Source organism: Propithecus coquereli, unplaced genomic scaffold, assembly GCF_000956105.1.
Source record: "Propithecus coquereli isolate 6110/MARCELLA unplaced genomic scaffold, Pcoq_1.0 Scaffold962, whole genome shotgun sequence".
NCBI lineage: Eukaryota > Metazoa > Chordata > Mammalia > Primates > Indriidae > Propithecus > Propithecus coquereli.
The window spans coordinates 407322-426749 of NW_012155974.1; the positions used below are offsets into that span (position 1 = coordinate 407322).

The 19428-nt window shown below is 56.7% G+C and overlaps 1 protein-coding gene across 3 annotated transcripts in view; it reads left to right on the top strand.

Annotated features, from left to right (window-relative positions):
• The first annotated feature begins 319 nt into the window (after window positions 1-319).
• Window positions 320-19428, top strand: part of MAN2B2 (mannosidase, alpha, class 2B, member 2) — a 37340-nt gene continuing 18231 nt past the window's right edge. For all 3 annotated transcript variants that reach the window (XM_012665120.1, XM_012665118.1, XM_012665121.1), the window contains exons 1-8: window positions 320-485; window positions 3383-3529; window positions 4309-4414; window positions 12106-12278; window positions 13694-13809; window positions 16264-16441; window positions 17355-17553; window positions 18289-18479. In XM_012665120.1, the coding sequence (XP_012520574.1) occupies window positions 348-485; window positions 3383-3529; window positions 4309-4414; window positions 12106-12278; window positions 13694-13809; window positions 16264-16441; window positions 17355-17553; window positions 18289-18479 (1248 nt within the window). In that variant the 5' untranslated portion in view covers window positions 320-347. The remainder of the gene's footprint in view (window positions 486-3382; window positions 3530-4308; window positions 4415-12105; window positions 12279-13693; window positions 13810-16263; window positions 16442-17354; window positions 17554-18288; window positions 18480-19428) is intronic.

Consider the following 19428-nt stretch of genomic DNA (forward strand, 5'->3'; position numbering starts at 1 on the left):
AAGCAGTCTCCGAAAGTCAGTTCCTCCTCCCCCCGTGCGGCGCCCCGGGCCGGGCCCAGGTGAGGGAGGGCTCCCAGGAGCAGCCCCGGAGGCGGAGACCCCCCGGTGGAGCGCCATGCGGTCCCTCGGCTGGCCGGTTGGTGCTCGGGACGGTCGAGGACAGACAGGGAACCGGAGCTGGGGGTGGAGCGCCGAGCGTTGGCGCTAGAACCCGCCCCCGCGCCCGCGCGCGCCGAGACCACGGCCAATGGGCGCGTCCGGGCCCCGCCCCCGCCCCGGGACCCGGAAGTCTCCCGGCGCTGCGGAACTGTTGCCTGCCCCGAGCGCCGTCCCCGCCGGCCGCAGAGATGGGGCAGCTGCGCTGGCTGCCGCTGCTCCTGCGTCTGCTTCTGCTGCGACCGCCCGGGGCCCGGCCCGCGGGCCCCATTCGAGCCTTCGTGGTGCCCCACAGCCACATGGACGTGGGCTGGGTCTACACGGTGCAGGTGGGTGGCCGGCGACGCTCCACGCGCCCTCTGAAGCTGCAGCTTCCTTCTCCCTGCGGATCCGAATGTGGCTTTACCTCCCGGGTCGGATGCCAGCACAGAGGAGGGAGGTTCAGCCTGGATTCAAGATTGGACTCTGTTGAGGACTGGTTGAGCCTCTGACTTTGGGCTGCTCGCTTCCTGACTCTGAACCTCCGTTTCCTCTTCTGTAGCAGTGCACTGATTGGATGGGCCCCTGCATTCCAGGCTGGGGAGAAGTGGGGACTCCAGTGTGGGGGTTGACACTGAGTAAGCCTGGAGCAGGAGGGGTGGGCTGGCTTCAAAGCAGGGGGATGTCAGGTGCCAGATGGAAAGCAGGCTGGGGCGGGTCCCCTGCAGGGCAGGATATTGGAGGCCAGTTCAGGGTCCTTCATAACCCCTAGGACAGGCTTTGGGGTTGGGCCTGTGGTCAGCTTGTGGTTCCGCTCAGGACATTGGGCAAGGGGCTTCGTTCCCCGAGCCTCAGTTTTCCCGTCTGTAAAGTGAGGACAGTAATCCCTACCATATATCCAGGGTGCCTGGCACTCCAGGAGTGGTAGATGTCAGATTCCTAGCACAGCCTGGGGCTGCTGGGGTCCCGAGAACTGGTCTGATCTGGGGTGTTGTTGCCGCCCAACCAGGTTCATTTGCCCACTGCCCAAGAGGAAGCCAATATGCCGAGATTGCAGGGTTTGCCGCAGAGAAAGTTTATTCTGCATAGTGCTAAGCGGGGAGACAGGAGAAATTTCTCAAATTCGCCTCTCCGAGAATTTGGGAGACAGGGTTTTTAAAGACAGTTTGTTGTAGGCAATTGAGTCTGCTAATCGGCTGGGTTCGGTGTGGAACTATAGGGCTATAGAAATTGTCTTCTTTGCTGACCAGGTTCTTGGGCCAGGGTCGCAACACCAGTTCGGTCAGTTCCTTGGTATGGGCGGCTGGTCTGGGTGGGTCAGCCATTCCACTGGAATGGGGAGCCTGAAAGATATCTCTGAAACTACTCCTAGGTTTCAAAAGGTAATATTATCTATGGAGAAAGCTGAGAATCTTTATGACCACCAGCTCTGTGGCTCCAGAGTAGCAGAAGGAGACAGTGGCTAATTATTGTCATTATTTTTAGCTGGGCCTGGGCCTTATTTTTAGCCAGGCCCTTACCACAGTTCTCGCCTTTCAGCCTGTTATTGATTTGTGTAAAGGGTGGGCTCAGTGGTGGGCTGGGCCTCAGGGCAGCCCTGGAGTTTCCCAGATGGTGAGAAGGTGGGCTCCAAGGCTGCATTCTGAGCCCTCTTCTGACTCTTGAATGTGAGGGGAGGGAGGGACTCAAATTATTGTCATCTCTGTAAATGCTCAGTTGCCATCAGGCATGTGCCCCACACTGGCCAAGGCACACAGTGGGCAGTTAATCCCTACAACTCAGAAGGACACAGCATTGCCCGCACCTGGCCTCACCCCTCCCCAGCCATGCTGGTCTCCCTGCTTTTCCACCAACACCTCCAAGACCACTCCTGCCTCAGGGCCTTTGCATTGGCTGTGTCCTGCCCCACATGCTTTCCTCCTAGATATCTGTAGGGCTCAGTTCCTCCTTTCCTTCAGTTGTTACTTCAAAGTCACTTTTTTGGCGAGGCCTTCCCAGCAACCCCATCTAACCTGCATTGCCTCCCCTCCCTTTAGGGTTTTGTCCGTAGCACTTGTCATCATCTAAGGGCCCCTATATTTACTTGTTGGCTTGTTGATTGTGTTTCCCCACTTGAAAAAGCTCCACAGGGCAGGGGCTTCATCCATGTTTCTCATTGACCTGTTCTCGCCATGCCTGACAAGTGGGTGTCCCTGGATGTTTGTTGAATGAATGGTAAGAGTGCAAAAGGAAAATGAGGGAAAAGCCTCAATTTCCTGTGGTTTCTGAAGCAGAAACAGCTTCTTTGAGCTCTTTTTTGGAATGAGGAAGGAAATACCTAAATAAATGAGCAAAAACCTCTCTGTGAGTATGGATATAATGACTTTACAAAGGACATTAATGAATGAGTAGTGACATTTTAACAAAGAGAGAGAGGCAGGAAGAGGATTTGATGTCGAGTGTTAAGTCCAGTCCTGGGGTGCCTCTGACAGGCTGTGGGAAGGTGTGGGGGAGCCACCCCAGGATGAAGACAGAATAAGGGCATGGGGAAGTATGCCAGCCACAACCAGCCTCCAGAAGAGGAAACTGAGGCGCAGAAAGGGTCAGTGCCTTGTCCAAGGTCACTGAGGAATAACCCCCACACCTCCTGACTCCCTGCTCAGTGCTCTTAACCATACACTTAATGAGCACTGTCTGGGCACTACCGTGTGCTGGGCCCTGACTCTCCAATGGAAGCCGCTGCACTCCAGCCTGCAGAGCTCCTGGCCTGGGGAAGGCAGGCGGCTAGACTCCAGGGACAGCCGAGGGAGCTCCTCCTCTCAGTGTCTGCTGCTCCATTCATTTCAGCCCAAGCAGGCCCCTTTGGGGTCCCTGGAACACACCGCCTCTCACCTCTCGGGCTTTCCTGTGCTGCCCGCACATTGCCCCCTCAGGGCCCTGCCGGCTCGCCCCCTCTGAGAAGCTGTCCCTGACCCCTGGCCTGGCACATCCCTCTGCCCACGCAGGGTGTCATTGTCTGAAAGCAGGGAGAGCCCATGCCGTCCTCTTAGTCCCAGCCCTCACTGTACATCTGGTGCAGAGGGGGCGCCCCATAGCCATTTCGTAGGTGAGCAGTGGGGTGCTAAGGGAAGGGCCTTCCACCCTGTGCAGATGTGCTCAGCAAGTGGCAGAGGCCCCAGGGACATCTGGTCTCCCTAGAGTCTTCTCCTTGGGACCAAGCCCTCTCAGAGCCCGCACTGGGGCTGGTGTGATGGTGTCCCCTCCGCAGGAAAGCATGCGGGCATATGCAGCCAACGTCTACACCTCCGTGCTGGAGGAGCTTTCCCGTGGGCGGCAGCGCCGGTTCATCGCAGTGGAGCAGGAGTTTTTCCGCCTGTGGTGGGACTGCGTCGCCTCAGACCAGCAGAAACACCAGGTAACGTAGTCACCAGGTGACACAGCTGGCCAGGGTGGCCCAGTGAAGATCCTGGCAGGAAACTCTACTGGGCGGTCTGGCCAGGGCCGTGCCAGCATACCCCATGAGGCTAAAACTCCACTGGGCTCTTCACAGGACTAGTTTAGATCAGGGTTTGTGATCAACCCAGTTCCCTGGACAGGACTTTTGTCTTTGTTCACTGCCGAATCCCCAGTGCCCGGACAGCGCCCAGCGTGTAATAGGTACTCATTTAACGTTGTTGAGTGAATGACCTACAAATACAGTACCATTAGAAAGTCAACCAAAAGTACAGTCTATAAGGAGCTGTTTGTGTACACACACTGAAATTTACAGTCAGGGTACAATATTGCTACCTTACTGTAAGTGGTTTAGAAAAAACAGAGTAAGTGCATAGAGAAAAGGAAAATGTTAAGGCAAATAGGTCAAAAATGTTAATGATGAGTGAATCCGTGGAAAGGATATATAAGGGAGCTCTTTGTGCTATTTCCTGCAACTTTTTTATGAGTTTGAAATTATTTCAAAAGCAAATACACACACACACACACACACACACACACAGATACAGACATATATATATATTTCAAATATCAGCTGTGGGCCACATGCTTTCTAGGTGGTGGGGACACAGTGTGGACCAGAACAGACAGTGTCCTGCCTTTGCAAAATTAACAGGGTGAGGAGTTTCAATGGAGGGCACGTGAGACACAGTAGGCATGACTTGCAACCTGGCTCTTTTCTCTCTGCCCACCCATGCCAAGGTCCGCCAGCTCCTGGAAGAAGGACGCCTGGAGTTTGTCCTCGGAGGTCAGGTCATGCATGATGAAGCTGTGACCCACTTTGATGACCAGATCCTACAGCTCACAGGTTTGGCCACCCTGCCCTGCACTCAGGGTCCCTCCAGTGGGATTGGGACTGGGTGTCTGAGCCCTCAGGGTCTGAGCTCTGGCTGCCCCCTAGCAGATCTGTTAGTCCATTTTGTGTTGCTGTAAAAAATAGAAACAAAAAATTAGCTGGGTGTGATGGCAAGCTCCTGTAGTCCCAGCTACTCGGGAGGCTGAGGCAGGAGGATCGTTTGAGCCCAGGAGTCTGAGGTTGCTGTGAGCTAGGCTGATGCCACTCTAGCACTCACTCTAGCCCAGGCAACAAAGTGAGAAGCCAGACTCTGTCTTAGAAAAAAAAGAGACCATTTCATGCTGCTGTAAAGGAATGCCTGAGACTGGGTAATTTATAAAGAAAAGAGGTATTTTGGCTCACAGTTCTGCAGGCTGTGCAAGAAGCATGACACCAGCATCTGCTTCTTGTGAGGACATCGGGGAGCTTCCAGTCAAGGCAGAAGGTCAAGGGGAGCAGGTGTCACGTGGAGGGCGGGAGGAGGTGGTGCGAGGCTTGTTTAAACAACCAGCTCTCCATGAACTCACAAAGCAAGAACTCACTCAGTATTGCGGGAGGGCACCAAGCCGTTCATGAGACCTGCTCCTGTGACCCAACACCTCCCACCAGGCCCCACCTCCAACCTGGGGATGGAATTTCAACCTGAGATTTGGAGGGGACAAGTATCCAGACTAAAAGCAGGGACCTTGGCCAGTGAAAACAGTGACGCTCTGGCACCATCTGCACGCCTGGCCGAGGGAAGTGAACGTAGAGGTCGAGAGCGTGGACTCTAGAGTCAGATGGCCTGGGTATGGCCTGGCTGTCCAGTTCCCACCTCTGTGTCCCTAGGCAGGGAACATCACCTCAGTTTCCTCATCAATAAAATGGGTCTGATGGTAATGCCTACCAACGGGGGTTGTTGTGAGGATTCAGTTGGGATAATTTGAATAATCCCTTTAGTAGGTGTGTGGTTCTCTAGTAAATGCTCAGTAAATGTTAGCTACCTTCGCCACTGCCACTACCACCACCACAGTGACCATCACCATTGTCACCACCACCATCATCACAGTCACCACCATCATCACCATCACCACCTCCACCTCTACCATCACCGCAATCACCGCCTTCACCACCATCATCCTGCCCACAACCACCATCATCTCCCTCACCACCATCTCTTCCATCCTCACCACCACCACCCCCAGTGGCAGTGGGCACTCTACTTGCTGTTTACCAAATGCTTTTCACAGACAACACCCACCCCATCGCAATGGCAGGCTGATGAGGAGGCATTGTGATTCTCAGTCCCATTTTGCAGATGTAGAAACTGAGACCCAAAGAAATGAACTGACTCTCTCAAGGACAAATAACCAGAACTTGAGTCCAGGCCTGGAGACCGAAGCTCCAAGTCCCACGGTCACTTCGCAACAGCGTGGGCCCCAATTTCCCTATTTGTAAACCATCGAGGCAGGGTGTGATGCTGTCTAAGGGTGTTTCTAGCACTCTCTTCTCTCCTCGTCTGTGGTCTGGAGTCTCCCCTGTGTCCGTTGCTTGCTGCTTTGCGCTCAGTCAGTCCCTGCACTTGGCCCTTCCACGGAAGAGGTGGCGTTACAGACACACCCCCTTCTTCTCGGGCCTCTCATCCTTGTCTTCTGTGCACAGCCCCCACTGTGCCCGGAGCTCGTCCTGTGCCCCCTCCCTGCATCCCCACACCCCAGGAGTGGTCCTCTTGCCCCAGGTGACAGGTGAGGGAAGCAAAGCTCAGAGAGGAGCTGCTTTGCCCACAGCCACCATGCCGGGGTTCCCCGACTCCAAAGCCCGCGCTCTTCTCATGACGTTTCAACCCTGAACGCAGCATTGCCATAGGCCTCCCTCACGGGCTTGCCGCCCTGCGCCAGCAACGACGGCTCCTGTGCTGTTCCTCACGCCTGAGCTTTCTTTCGTGGTGTTCCCTCATGTTCTCCACCTGCATCCTCAAGCCACAGCTGAGCGCCTCCTCCAGGAAATGTCCTTTGGGGTCCCCACAGTTCCTCATGGCCTCCCTGCTTCGCCCCTGGCAGGGACCCCTGTCTGACTCCTATCGGGGTCCCCGGGGCTCGGCACAGGGCCTTGGCAAACAAGTGCTCAGTGGGCAAGGCAGGGCAGGAGGCGGGCGCTGAACTGCCCTGCTTCGGGGGTGCCCACAGCTGGGGCGCCCTCGCCTGTGCTCTCAGCCCGGTGTGCCCCTGCCCTGAACGCACAAGTGCTGACCCCGCAGGCCTGACCTACAGCACGGCAGCTGGAAGCCCCAGGAAGGTGGGGTTTTGTTGCTCTGAGGCAGGAGGAGCCCCTGTAGAGTGGGTGGATTCTGTGAGGCTCCATTTCCAAAACCGCCCAAACGCATGGGGCCCTCAGGGGACAGACTTTGGATTTCTTGCGTGGTGACCGCCTTGCTCTAGGTACAAAACGTGCACGGATTTTTTTTCAGCCCCCAGGGCAATCCTGTGGATGGATGACCTTCCAAATGCCCATTTGCAGAGGAGAAATTTGAGGTTCAGTTGCTGTCAAAATGTGCCTGAGTCACACCACCAGCTACGTGATGGGTCCCAGATGTGACCTGAGCCCAGCCGAGTCGGCAGGTTCCTTGTTAGCTAAGCCCCTTTCCCTTCTGTTGCCTCCTGGTTGCTGAGGACAGCCTGGTAGCGAGTGGTACCATTAACTGCCTGACTTTATAGGTGAGGAAACTGAGGCACCGAGGTGTGCAGGGATCTGTGTGCAGTAAGTAGCAGAGCTGGAGCTCAAAGCCAGGTCTGTCTGGCCTCTGCTGTCTCTCCCATCCAAGTACTAACCAGGCCTGACCCTGCTTAGCTTCCGCGATCAGACGAGATTGGGGCTTTCTCTCTAACTCGTAGTCCCTCGGTCAGGGGAAGAGGGTACATGTCAGACTCTCTGGGTGGCCTTTTCAAACCACACATCCCAGGTGTCCCGGGGGATTCTGGCTGTGAACCGTGCCCAGGGCCTGGGGTTTCTCAGGTGAGAGGCACTAGACCCCTTCTGTGTCTGGGTCCCTTTGTCCTCCGTCTCGCCTCTGCGGAGCCCTGCAGCAAGGCAGGCCCTGGGCAGCACGGGAAGAAGCCTGCAGTCAGGCACGGCCTCCGGGCTCGGCCCACGGTGGCTTCCCAGGCGAGGTCTTTGGGTCGGGGCCACTAGGCCCCTGACCTTGTCCTGGGGTGGCTGGGTTCTGGATCACCTGCTCTGGCAAGACCCTGCTGGCTGCCCCGGAGGCCTGGGGAGAGCTGAGCCTGTCAGGGAGCTCACCGCTCTTGTCTTTGCCTCCTCCAGCTCCCGTTCCTGGCAGTCACGCCAACACCCACCTTAATTTTAGACGTGACATTTCCAGTGAGGGGAAAAGCATTTGTTCCCAGCACCTCAGTGACTGGGAAAAGCTGGGTGTGGGCAGCAGCCCGGGGGTGGCAGATTCCTCACCGGGATTCTCAGCAGAGGCCTGGAAGAGTGGCAGGTGCCAGAGGGAAAGACCCCCACCCGCTTCCTGACAGGGAGAGAGCCCAGCTGGGGCTCTGCTGGCCTGAGTGGAGGAAGGGAAGGGTCTAGGCAGAGCGAAGGAGACACCTGGGCCTGTCCTGGGTGGCCACTGCTGTCCTGGTTATTCAAACCCAAGCTCTAGGCCATTCCCCCGGCCCTTCCCCTCCCACTCTACTAGTGATCCCTCTCGCCTGTGTCGCCAGACTCTCCTCAACCTTCCTCCGTGTGTCCGACCCCTCCCCAGTAGTGCTTAAAGCACACTTAACATTATCCTGAAAGGATGTTTCCTGAAAGGAGGAAAGCAGGTCTCTCCAGCCTGGGCTGCAGCCATACTTCTTATTTCCCGGCTTCCTCTGCTTCCCCTCAGCCCCTGCAGCGTGGCCTCTGCCCCGCACACTCTGGCGAGCTACGTCTTGTCCTGGTCATTGCACTGGTTAGGATGCTGGCTCGGCGGCTTTAACAGAGACCACGTGACAGTGGCTCCCACAAGAGGGAAGGTTTTTTTCTCTCATGGAAATCTGCAGTTGCAGCCACTCTGGGGACTGGTGGTTCCGCTCCACACGGTGATCCAGAGATCTAAGATGCTTCTGTCATGCCGCTCTGCCATCCACCTGTCCTCGTTGCTGGCTCACCCCACTGAGATGTCATTCCTGCAGGGTGGCGGAGAGGGGATGGGAGAGAGAAGGCAGGCAGCCTCTTTGTGAAGGGTGACCCAGAACCTGCTCACATCACTTCTGCTCACATTCCCACTGGCCAGAACTCAGTCACATGGTCCCCTCTAACTGCTGGGAGGCTGGGGAATGTAGTCCAATATTTTGCTCACAGCCCATTGGCCAAAATAGAGTCATGTGCCCCATACTAGCTGCAAAGGAAACTGGGGAATGTAGTGTCTGGCTGGGAGTCCATGTGCCCTGCTAAAACCAAGAGGGAGTGTGTGGTTCTGTTACTGTAATAGAAGGAAGGAGAGGATATCTACTGGGGGCCAATTAGCAGTTTCATTCATTAGTCACCTGTAACTCTCAGGAGAGCTTTCTGTAGGAGGGCCGGAACACCTGAGTAAAGTGACTTGAGTCTGGAGGACATTTACTGCTTATTTAACAAGCTGGGGATAGTTTGGGGACTGATTTGGCAGCACTTTGATATCTGTGATTCTCATGGCCTTACCCTCGTGGTCACAATGTGGCTGCCATAGCTCAGGCATCGTATTGCCATACAGCCACATTCAAGGCAGGAGAAAGGGGGAAAGGGGCTTTCTTCCTATTTCTCTCTTTAATTAAGGTGGAAAATCTTCCCCTGAAACTGACAGGCTTAACCCACACTTGTTATTGGCTATATCCATAGTCCATTCTGTTAACAGATAAACTTAGGCACACTAAAATTTTAAAGACTTTATTTGAGCAAACAGCGATTCATGAATTGGGAAGCACTAGAGCTCCACCAAGGGGGATGTGGGGGAAACTTTTATCAGATACTCACGAATCAAGATGAAGAAAGTGTTTGGTTGGTTATAGTGAAAAGTCCCTAGTTAGAGGTTGGCTGGTGGTTTCTGATTGGTTGAGCTTACATTTTGTCTTCCTATTTGCTGAGCTGGATTTCAGTTTGCTGTCTCAGCCCAATGGTCGCCCTGCTAATTAGCTAATACTGCCTCTAGCTGCCAGGCAGACCAGGACAACAAACATCTGGCAGAGGGGAGCGAGCCTGCCAGGTCTGACTTAGGTCGGCTGTGATTCATCCCTCGGGGTTGGGCCTGGCGCCCCCCGGACAAAGCGAGAATTCTGCGAGTGAGGAAAGGTCTGTGTGCCGTGCTGGGTTGGCAGCGTGGGCCTGCCTCCCACCCCGGCTGCCCCATCTGGTGGGAGGCGGTGCCCTCGGAGCTCACAGGCCTCTCTCAGCGCGGTGCTGCCAGCCACTCCCTCCTGCACCTGCCACAGTCCTGGTCACGGCTGAGCTTGGCCAAACACACAGGCTCCAAAGTGTCGCCCCAGTGCTTGGGCTCCAGGCTTGGAGGAATCACAAGCCTTGGCCCGTGTGACGGAGAGAGATGACAGCCACCCAGCCAGTACGCACGAAGAATTTACTGTAAGGAAAGTTTAAGGGTGCAAAGTGAAAGTACGTTTCCTAGGGGAAAGCGGGTCTGTCTCCCCAAGTGGAGGAGACACTGTCTACTTCTAGGTTTCTCTTTTTATATGCTTTTATGTTTAGGTAAAGGTTAGTTATAGTTATCATAACTATACCTCATTGCTTTGGGGACCGAACTCTTTCCAGGTGTGGACATGACTTAAAGGTCGTGTTTCAGTCATTCTTTCTAATAATGCAAGGTGGGGAAAGTGCCGTAACCTGTTGTGGTGTATTTTCTGTTCTCTGACTGGTGGTCAGTGTTCATGGCCCGATTACCTCATTCTCTAAGACTGAAATAACTCTTCCCTCTTTATATTTTTCTGCAACCATTTCCTCCTTATTGTTTTTCTATAAATGTTTTCTCCTTTCTGTTTTTCTGGTTTCCATTACCTCTCGCTTGTTTTTCTGTCCCTAACACACCCTGGCCCCTGCACGCCCCTGTCCTCCTCCAGCCTCTGCCTGCTCCTGCTCCTGCTCCGCCTCCTCTGCCTGCCGGGCCAGTGTTCCTGAGGACTGGGGTGCCACTCCCAGCCGGGCTCCCTGGAGAGCTGTCAATTACTTCCTCCGCCTCTGATCCCATCAGACCTTCCTCGCTGCACCCACGCCTCCCAGCAGCTCTCCCCTCCCTGTCTTGCCCTTGCTTTGGGGTCTCGTGGCTGCCCTGTCCCAGAATGCTGGTGTCATCCGGGCCTCAGCCAGGGTCTGCAGGATGGGGGAGTTTATCGATGAAGGCAATTTGCCCCTAGACCTGTTACTAGAGTTCCCTGAATCTTGTTTTCCATCCTTAAAATTCAGATTATAACACCTGTCTCTTAGGATGTTAAGAAGGTAATATTTGGGGGAAGGGCTTGGGGAAGGTCAATCAAGGACCTGTATGAGTGTGGGATGTCATTCCATTGCAGCACTGAGCCCTAGGTCCGGCCCATTGTGGTGGCTCTTGACTCATGACTGGCCGGGTGATTTTGGCATAGAGCCCTTTGTATTGGTTGTCCACCGCCATGTAGCAGGTTGCCCCCAAACTCAGTGGCTTCCAACAACAAACGGTTCACACCCACAGTCTCTGTGGGTGAGCTCAGGAAGGGCTTAGCTGGGTGGTTCTGGCACAGAGTCTTTCGGGAAGTTGCCATCAGGGTGTCAGGGGGATGGGGGGCGGGGCAGGCCGCGTCGCCTCGAGGCTAGACCAGGGCTAGAGGCTCTGCTTCCCCCCTCGCCACTGGCTGTGAGAGGAGGGCTCAGGTCCTCGCTGCGCGTCAGGTCGGGCAGCTTCCCCAGGCGCGTGGCCCAGGGCCGAAGCTGCGGTGCCCTTTGTCGCCTCGTCCCAGAGGCACACACTGGCGCTCGGGCCCTGCCATGTTTGCCAGGAGTCCCTGAGTCTAGCCACCCTCTGGGCCCTGAGCCTCACCTCCTGAAGAAGCAGCAGTAGTTTCTGGATGCATTTCTGAACCAACGCTCCCTCAGATTTGAAGTTCACACTTGGCCTTTTAATGTTGTGATGCCTGAGAGCTCTGCTGCGGACCAGAATCAGCATCTTTTCCAAGTTCATACCAAGCCCACACCTCCACACGGGCCGTGCCGCCGAAGGCCTCGGGCGTTATGCTCAGTGAGATAAGCCAGACGCAAAAGGACATGCGGTTGCACTTATATGAGGAGTCAAATCCATAGGGAGGAGAGGAGAAACGCGGGTGCCAGGGCTGGGGGGGGGGCAGTGTCTCACGGGGACAGAGCTTCGGTTTGGGAAGATGGGAGAGTGCTGGAGACGGATGGCGGTGACAGCTGCACAGCAGTGCGAATGTGCTAGTGGTACTGTGTTAGTGCACGGTCTGTGTGCTTAGAAATGATTGAGATGGTGAATTGTGTGTTATATGTACTTTTCCACAATTAAACATTGAAAATTGAAACCCTCGCCTCTGCCAACCCATGTGGCCCTGCTTTGCCCAGTGGCTGGCACTGTGGCCTGCCGGATGGGGGGCAGCCTGGGTGAGTGCGAGCAGGGAGGCAGGGGCGCCCACCTGCCAGGCACCAGCAGGGCGATACTGTCTTTGCAGAAGGACACGGGTTTCTCTATGAAACATTTGGGATCCGGCCACAGTTCTCCTGGCACGTCGACCCGTTTGGTGCGTCTGCCACAACCCCCACCCTCTTTGCGCTGGCAGGCTTCAATGCCCACCTCATCTCGCGGATCGACTACAACCTGAAGGAGGCCAGGCAGGTGGCCCGGGTGAGTCAGGCGCCTCGTGTGCCGCCCGCAGGCCCAGCGTGGACGCCTCCAGCTCCGAGGCCCTTTCCCCCTCCTGCCAGGCCTGCGGCTGGGCTGCTAGAGCTGAACCGCACTGGGCGGGCGGTGGCTGACCGACAGGCAAACAGCAGGGTGTATTCAGCCAGGAGAATGGTCAGCAGAGACGTAATGACTCTTCAGGTGTGTGGGCAGCTATTTCGAGATCTGCCTGGTGCCAGATACTACCCATCCCTCGTTTCGCCTACTGCCGTATTAGTCTGCTGGGGCTGCCGTAGCAACGCACCCCAGACTGGGTGACTCAAATGACAGAAATTTATTATTGTCTCACTGTTCTGGGGGCCGGAATCAAGACGTTGGCAGGGCCACGTCCCCTTTGAAAGTGTGAGGGAGGGATCTGCCCCAGGCCTCTCTCCTCGGCCCAAGATGTCTGTCTTCTCCCTGTGTCTTCACACCGTCTGCCCTCTGTGCGTGTCTGCGTCCAAAGTTTGCCTTTTCATACGGACGCCAGTGCTGCTGCATCAGGGCCCACCTTAATGACCTCATTTCAACTTGATTAACTTGTAACTTTACCCCTGCAAAGGCCCTACTTCCAAATAAGGTCACATTCTGCGGTACTAGGGGTTAGGACTTCAACATAGCTTTTGTGGGGGCCACAATTCAACCCATAAGAGATGAGTGGAGTCATACTTATCCCCATTTTACAGGTGAGGAAACTAAGGCCCAAAAAGGTAACAACCCTGTCCCGGATCATTCTGGTGAGAAGGTTCTAGAGAGCAGCTGTAGTCCTAGCCAGAGGGAGTTGCACACAGTGGATTTAGGCCCTAGGAGGGCAAGAGTGGTGTCATTTGCGTTGTCAGTAGGAGCTCAGTGGCCCCTCCTGAACACCGAGCACACTTGCTGTGCCAGCTGCATCTCGCCTGCAGATGGCCCTATGAGCCGGGCAAGGTTGTCCCCATTTTTCACGCAGAAACCAAGTCACAGAGGCCTCAGGCACTTGTGTATGGTCCCAGAGCCAGTACTTTATGAACTAGGATTCTATCCCTGCTTTGTAACCCTGAGCACCTTCCAAACATCAGAATAATTTTTTAAAAATAGACTGCTCACTTGGTGGGAGATGATGAGTTCCCTGTGCCTGGGAGTATTCAGGCAGAGTTAGAATGAGCTGCTCTTAGAGGCCCTGGCAGAGAGAAGCCTGCACTGAGAAACAGATAGGGTGGATTAGCAGCTCCTTCTGGAGGGCAGATCCCACCACGTGTGGCTTTGGGCGCACGAGAGGAAGCAGCAGAGGGAGACCCTGTCCTTGAACCACTGAGAAGAGGAAAAGTGGGGCTGGGGGAGGCAGAGCCCAGCGGCCACGCTGGCCCTCGGCCCTCACTCTGCTCCCTCCCGGTTTGCAGGAGCTGCAGTTCGTGTGGCAGGGGTCCCCGTCCCTGTCTGCGCAGCAGCAGATCTTCACGCACATCATGGACCAGTACAGCTACTGCACCCCGTCCCATGTACCCTTCTCCAACAGGTGCGTCCTCCTCGCCGCCTGCCGCCTGCTCGGGACCCTGCACCCCCCTGGGGCTCTGAACACAGCGGGGTTTTCCCAGCCCATGCTGCTATTATGCAGTTTTTTGATAATAGCTCATTAAGAATTCCACATAGGGTTTCACATTTTTAAGCCTCCCTGACAGAGTGGGTGGAGTTATTAACCTGCTTTTATAGATGAGGAATCTGAGGCTCAGAGAGGGTAAGTGATCAGCTTAAGGTCGTCCAGCCTGTGAGTAGGGGAGGCAGGATTTAACCCCAGTTCCACATAACAGCAAATTGCTCCTTGCCGTGGGCCCCTGTCCCAAGGCAGGAGTATTTAGAAGATGAGGTCTTTATGTCAGCGTTCCCAAGAACCTCCCACCGGGGCCCTGGCAGGTCCCTTTCTGCTCTGGCTTCCGCTGCCCCCATTTGCAAGGCAAGGAAAGTGAACCCACTGATTTCCTGAGCCCCTGTAGCCACGCGTCCGCCCCATCCGGCCATGGCGTCCCCGGGGTGCTGTCAAGCTTCTCTCTGACACTCTCCAACTCTTCTAGTTTGATTTTCTCTCAACCACAGTGGCCACGTGGCTCCCCGCCTCCGTCCCCCCCACCTGCCACTGGGCTTGGAGAGGGTGCCGGCTCTGGGGTGCTGTGGGTGCGGGCGGAAGGCCGCCGACACGAATGCTGCCCCACTCGCTCCTGGTGTGGCCTGGCTTTGTTGGGGGGCTGGCACAAGGGTTTGTCCCCATCCTCCCTGTCCTCTCTGGGTTCTTGTCCTTGTCAGGGGTTACAGTGAAGAAGGCAGGAGGAGTGGGGGGAGGGGTTACGGGATGGATCTGCTTGTCACTGTCTTGTGGAATCACCTGCCGTCCCCACCACCTCCTGTTTGCCCCAACGGTGAGGGAGGGGTCCTCGCCCTGAACAGAGCGAGGTAGGTGAACACACACCACCTGACACGGGACAGGTGAGACCGACAGCCGTCTGTGACTCTCATGCACGTGTGCACAGCCTCGAGGAGGAGGGTGCCCCATGTCACACGCGCCCAGAGGGGCTGCCTGAGATCAGGGTGGGCAGGCAGGGCAGGCTGCGCAGACGAGAGGGTAGTGCCTTGTGGCTCCTGCGGAAGGATGTGACCAGCCTGTTGGAATAATGTCACCGGCTGGCAGGGAGGCGAAGGCCGCCGGGCTGAGGGCCAGATGGGTGCTGGTCCGGCTGCACGGGGGGCACGTGGGCGAGGACCCTCTGTGCTGGCGGGGCAGTTCGCCTCACAACGCATCTCTTCCCTGGAGGCTTGGTGAGGACACGGTGGGGACTAGGAGAGCCCCCGAGGACAGGATGAGAATCGAGCCCAAGTGCACATTCCTAGCTGCTTTTCAGAGCATGGGCAGCCAGCTCCGAGCACCTCAGAAACCCTCACAGTAGCCCCATGAGGGAGACACTCAGAGTGCCCCACCTTATAAAAGGAGAAACTGAGGCACAGCAACCCACCCCCATCCCACGGCTGGCAAATGCGGCAGAGCCAGAGTTTGGTTCAGGTCTCTGGCTTCAAAGCCTCCATGTCGTGGCAACAGCCACCTGCGGTCTCTCTGCAGCCAGATAGCTCTGGGTTCAAATCCCGGCTCTGCCTTTTGTGCGTGTGGGGCCTTGGGTGAGGTGCTCGGCCCCGCTTAGGGTAGGAAAAGAAGCAGCAGGGGCAGCTGGTGAGAAGAACCTCAGAGGGCTTCATTGACAGTCGTGGGCTCTGTCGGGCCCTGCCCTGAACCGGGCACTGTCCAGCTTCTGTCTGTGAACTGTTTTCATCCCAACCTCATAACAACCGCCACACATCTTCCCAATGAGGGGACCAAGGCCAATGTGTCAGCAGTGGCAGAGCCGGGCGGCTGCCCAGGACCACGGGCTCCAGGTGATGTTCCCATGGGTGTCACCGAGGCTGCAGAGTGTGAGCATGATGGCAGTTCACTGGGGCTGTCTCGGCCCCGCAGCTCAGCCCTGGGATGAGTGCCATGCCAGGCCACGCCGGAACCACGGCAAAGGGAGAAATCCACTCGTGTTGATCTTGTCTTTGTTTAAACTCTGACATTTTGTTCATTGTGGGTTTTTTGCATTAACTTTGACTTTTTAAAGTATTGCACTAAAATATCATATATCTTGACTACTGAGATTTTGGGCACCCCCCTTAAATTCTGTGCCCTAGGCGAGGGCCCCAGTTGCCTCACCCCGTCCGCAGCCTGCCTAGAGTCCTGAGACCCTGGGTCTGGTGGACAAGGAGGGGGCCTGCATGAACGAGCGAATGAATCTCATCTGGTCCACCGGGGGATCATCGTGAGAGGGGAGAGTCCAGGGTTGGGGTAATGTGATGTGCAGAGGCCCCGGGCCAGTAGGTGGTGGTGCCAGGTCTGAGCCTGCCTGTCCGCAAAGCTCCTATCTTCTCCGAGTAACCTTCTGCCCACCCTCAGGTCAGGGTTCTACTGGAATGGCGTGGCCGTCTTCCCAGAGCCACCTGCAGATGGGGTGTACCCCAACATGAGTGAGCCCGTCACCCCAGCCAACATCGGCCTCTATGCCGAAACCCTGGTGGCGAACGTGAAGCAGCGGGCAGCCTGGTTCCGGACCCCCCACGTGCTCTGGCCCTGGGTAAGGCGGGGCCCAGGCCTGGTGCCCTCAGCACAGCCCAGGGACCGCAGTGCAGTCTGCCCCTGCACCCAGGACCACCCTAGCCAGGCCAGGCCAGGCCAGGCAGCCACCCTCAGCCCGGCAGCTCTGTCCTCCCTTCCTGCAGAGCCCTGGGCCTCGCCCACTCGGCCTCTCCCAACCCAGGACTCACCGGCCCCTCCCGCCCAAGGGAGCGCCGCCCCACGCCCGCCTCACTTTCCCATCACGGCCTTCAGGGCCCAGGCCTGGCTGGAGCCTGGCCCCCGGCTCAGTCTCCGTGCGCCTTAGAGCCCTCCGAGCTGCAGTTCCTCAGCTGTGCGGAGGGGCGATGACAGTACCTGCCTCACAGGCTTGGTGAGAAGTGAGGGACGGTGTTCCCAGAGGCCAGTGCCTGACGTGTCCTCGTCATGGCTATACTTTAGCAAGCACCCCCTGCGTGCCAGGCACTGTTTATGGGATATATTTGTCTCACCCATCTAATTTGCACCTCAGGGCCTAGGAGGCAGACACTGCTGGCATCTCATTTTGCAGTTGAGGGAACTGGGGCCCAGAGAGGTTAAGGAATTTTCCTGAGACTACACAGCTACTAAGCAGAGTGGCTAGGAAGGGATGAAAGTTGTGTCTGACCCGATCAGGAGGGCCTCACAGCTGTCTTCTTAACCTGTGACTGCCTTCTTTGAAGGTGAGTCATGGCTGTTAGCACTGTTATTAATAAACATATTATTATGGTTTGGATAAGTAGCAACACGATGGGCTTTAAGAGGGGCCCAGGGGCTTCAGCTATAGGAGCCAGTTTGGGGCCCTTGTTGGCCACCCTGGAGAGTCGGAGGGTGGCTGGGGGGAGGCCAGGGCTCTGCTCCCGGAGTACAGGCCTTGCTCCGTGTCCGGCCCGCAGGGGTGTGACAAGCAGTTCTTCAACGCTTCGGTGCAATTCGCCAACATGGACCCGCTGCTGGACCACATCAACAGCCGCGCTGCCGAGCTCGGCGTCTCCGTACAGTATGCCACACTCAGCGACTACTTCCGCGCCCTGCACGCTCTCAATGTCACCTGGCGCATCCAAGACCACCACGACTTCCTGCCCTATTCCACAGGTACAAGCCTCTGGGGTCTGGGGGTGCCAGGGAGGGTGCAGACCTTCTGCCCACCTCAGTGTCTGCTCAGCACTGCTCGCTGAGCCCAAGAGGGGTGCCAGACTTGCCCCACCTGGACATCCTGGCTGCCAGAGCACAGCCTCTCCCCAGCGTCCACACGTTCACCTGTGCAGGGCCCCTCTGGGAGCGCCCTCCCCCGCCTTCTCTTCCTGCACAAGTCGCACATACACCTCCTCCAGGAAGCCCTTCCCAACAACGCTGAGGCTGAGCCAGGTGCTTCGCTGTGTCCCATCCTCATCCTCTGTGTCTTGGATCAGGACAGCGGCTACCTAGCGTTTCTCACCTCCTGCCACCTCTCGCAGCCACCCTCCCCGGGCTGCCAGAGAGACCTTCTGAAGCATGTGCACATCCCGAGCTTTCTCAGCGCGTCCCGCCTCGGGGCCTGATCGTACTTGCTTCCCACCCAGGCTCCCAGGGCCTTTGCTCGCACAGCTGTGCCGGTTTCCTGGGCGTACTCTGGGCTAGTCTCCTGTCGCAGTCCTCCAGCACCCACCCAGCCTGCCTGCCCCAGGCCCTGTCCAGGGCTTTCTGGGAAGTCTCCCTCCTGCCCAGCTGCGTCCCTGGTGACCAGGCAGAGGCTGCCTCTGTGGCCCTAGCTTCTCTGCTCTCCCAGGGCTGGGCTTAGTGGACTCAATAGGGGACATCTCAAGCTCACCATCTGCCCTTGTCTCCCAGAACCATTCCAGGCCTGGACGGGCTTCTACACGTCCCGCAGTGCACTCAAAGGGCTGGCACGGCAAGCCAGTGCCTTGTTATATGCCGGGGAGTCCATGTTCACGCGCTACATGTGGCCAGCCCCTCGGGGGTCTCTGGACCCAGCCTGGGCCCTGCAGCAGCTCCGGCAGCTCCGCTGGGCGGTCTCCGAGGTAACGCCACACTTCTCAGCCACAGAGCAGGGTTGGACCCTCCCCAGCAGTGCACTTCCCCGCCCTTGTCCTAGCAAATCCTCCCAGCCCTGGGACACTAGAAGCCCCACTTTACAGAGGGGAAAACTGAAGTCCTCTTTGGTCACAAGGCCAATGCATGGTGAAGCCAGACCAAGGCCAAGGCCTGGTGTCCTCCAGCTGGTGGCCTCATTAGGCTCTGGAGCCGATTTTACCAAGAGGGATGAAGGACAAAGTGGAGTGGCAGTCACTCTGGCAGATCTGCCTGGATTCACAGCTCAGCTCAACTGTGTGACCTCAGGCACATGACCTTCCCTCTCTGAACCCTGATTCCCTCCCCAGACAATGAGAATGACACCCCCACAATTAAATGTGATAATAACCTGCTTGGCTCGGCAGCTGCCACAAAGCAAGTTAAGTGTCCATCTCCACTCGACCCCACTGTACAGAAGGGGAAACTGAGACCTGAAAAGTCCTATAACTTGTCCTCAGTCACCCATCTAAAACAGGGCCTCGCTGGCTGTGACATCTTTACAGTTACCTGAAGGGAGTTGCTGGCCAGAACACGTCATTGTGTTAGAGGAGAAATGGGTGACTTTAAATTCCATCGAAGCAGGACGGGCCAAGTGACTTCACCTGTGGAGCCTCAGTTTCCCACCCCCGTGGAGAGGAGACAGTCCCACCTCTGCCTCAGTGCAGAGTGTAAACGTCATGAGTGGAGTGGAGCGTGCCCGGAATGTACCTGCAACGTGCCATCGGCACTTGTGGGAAGACTCGGTCCCAGAGATGCAGCTGGACCTTCCCAGGACTCTGTTTTCTGCCCGAGAGAGAGGACAAGGACAGGGTTTCTTTCCACAAGGTCAAGAAAAGCTGGGCCAGTTCATCAGTCTCTCTTAGCTTCAGAAGCTGAGGGAGGGACACCCACCTTCTC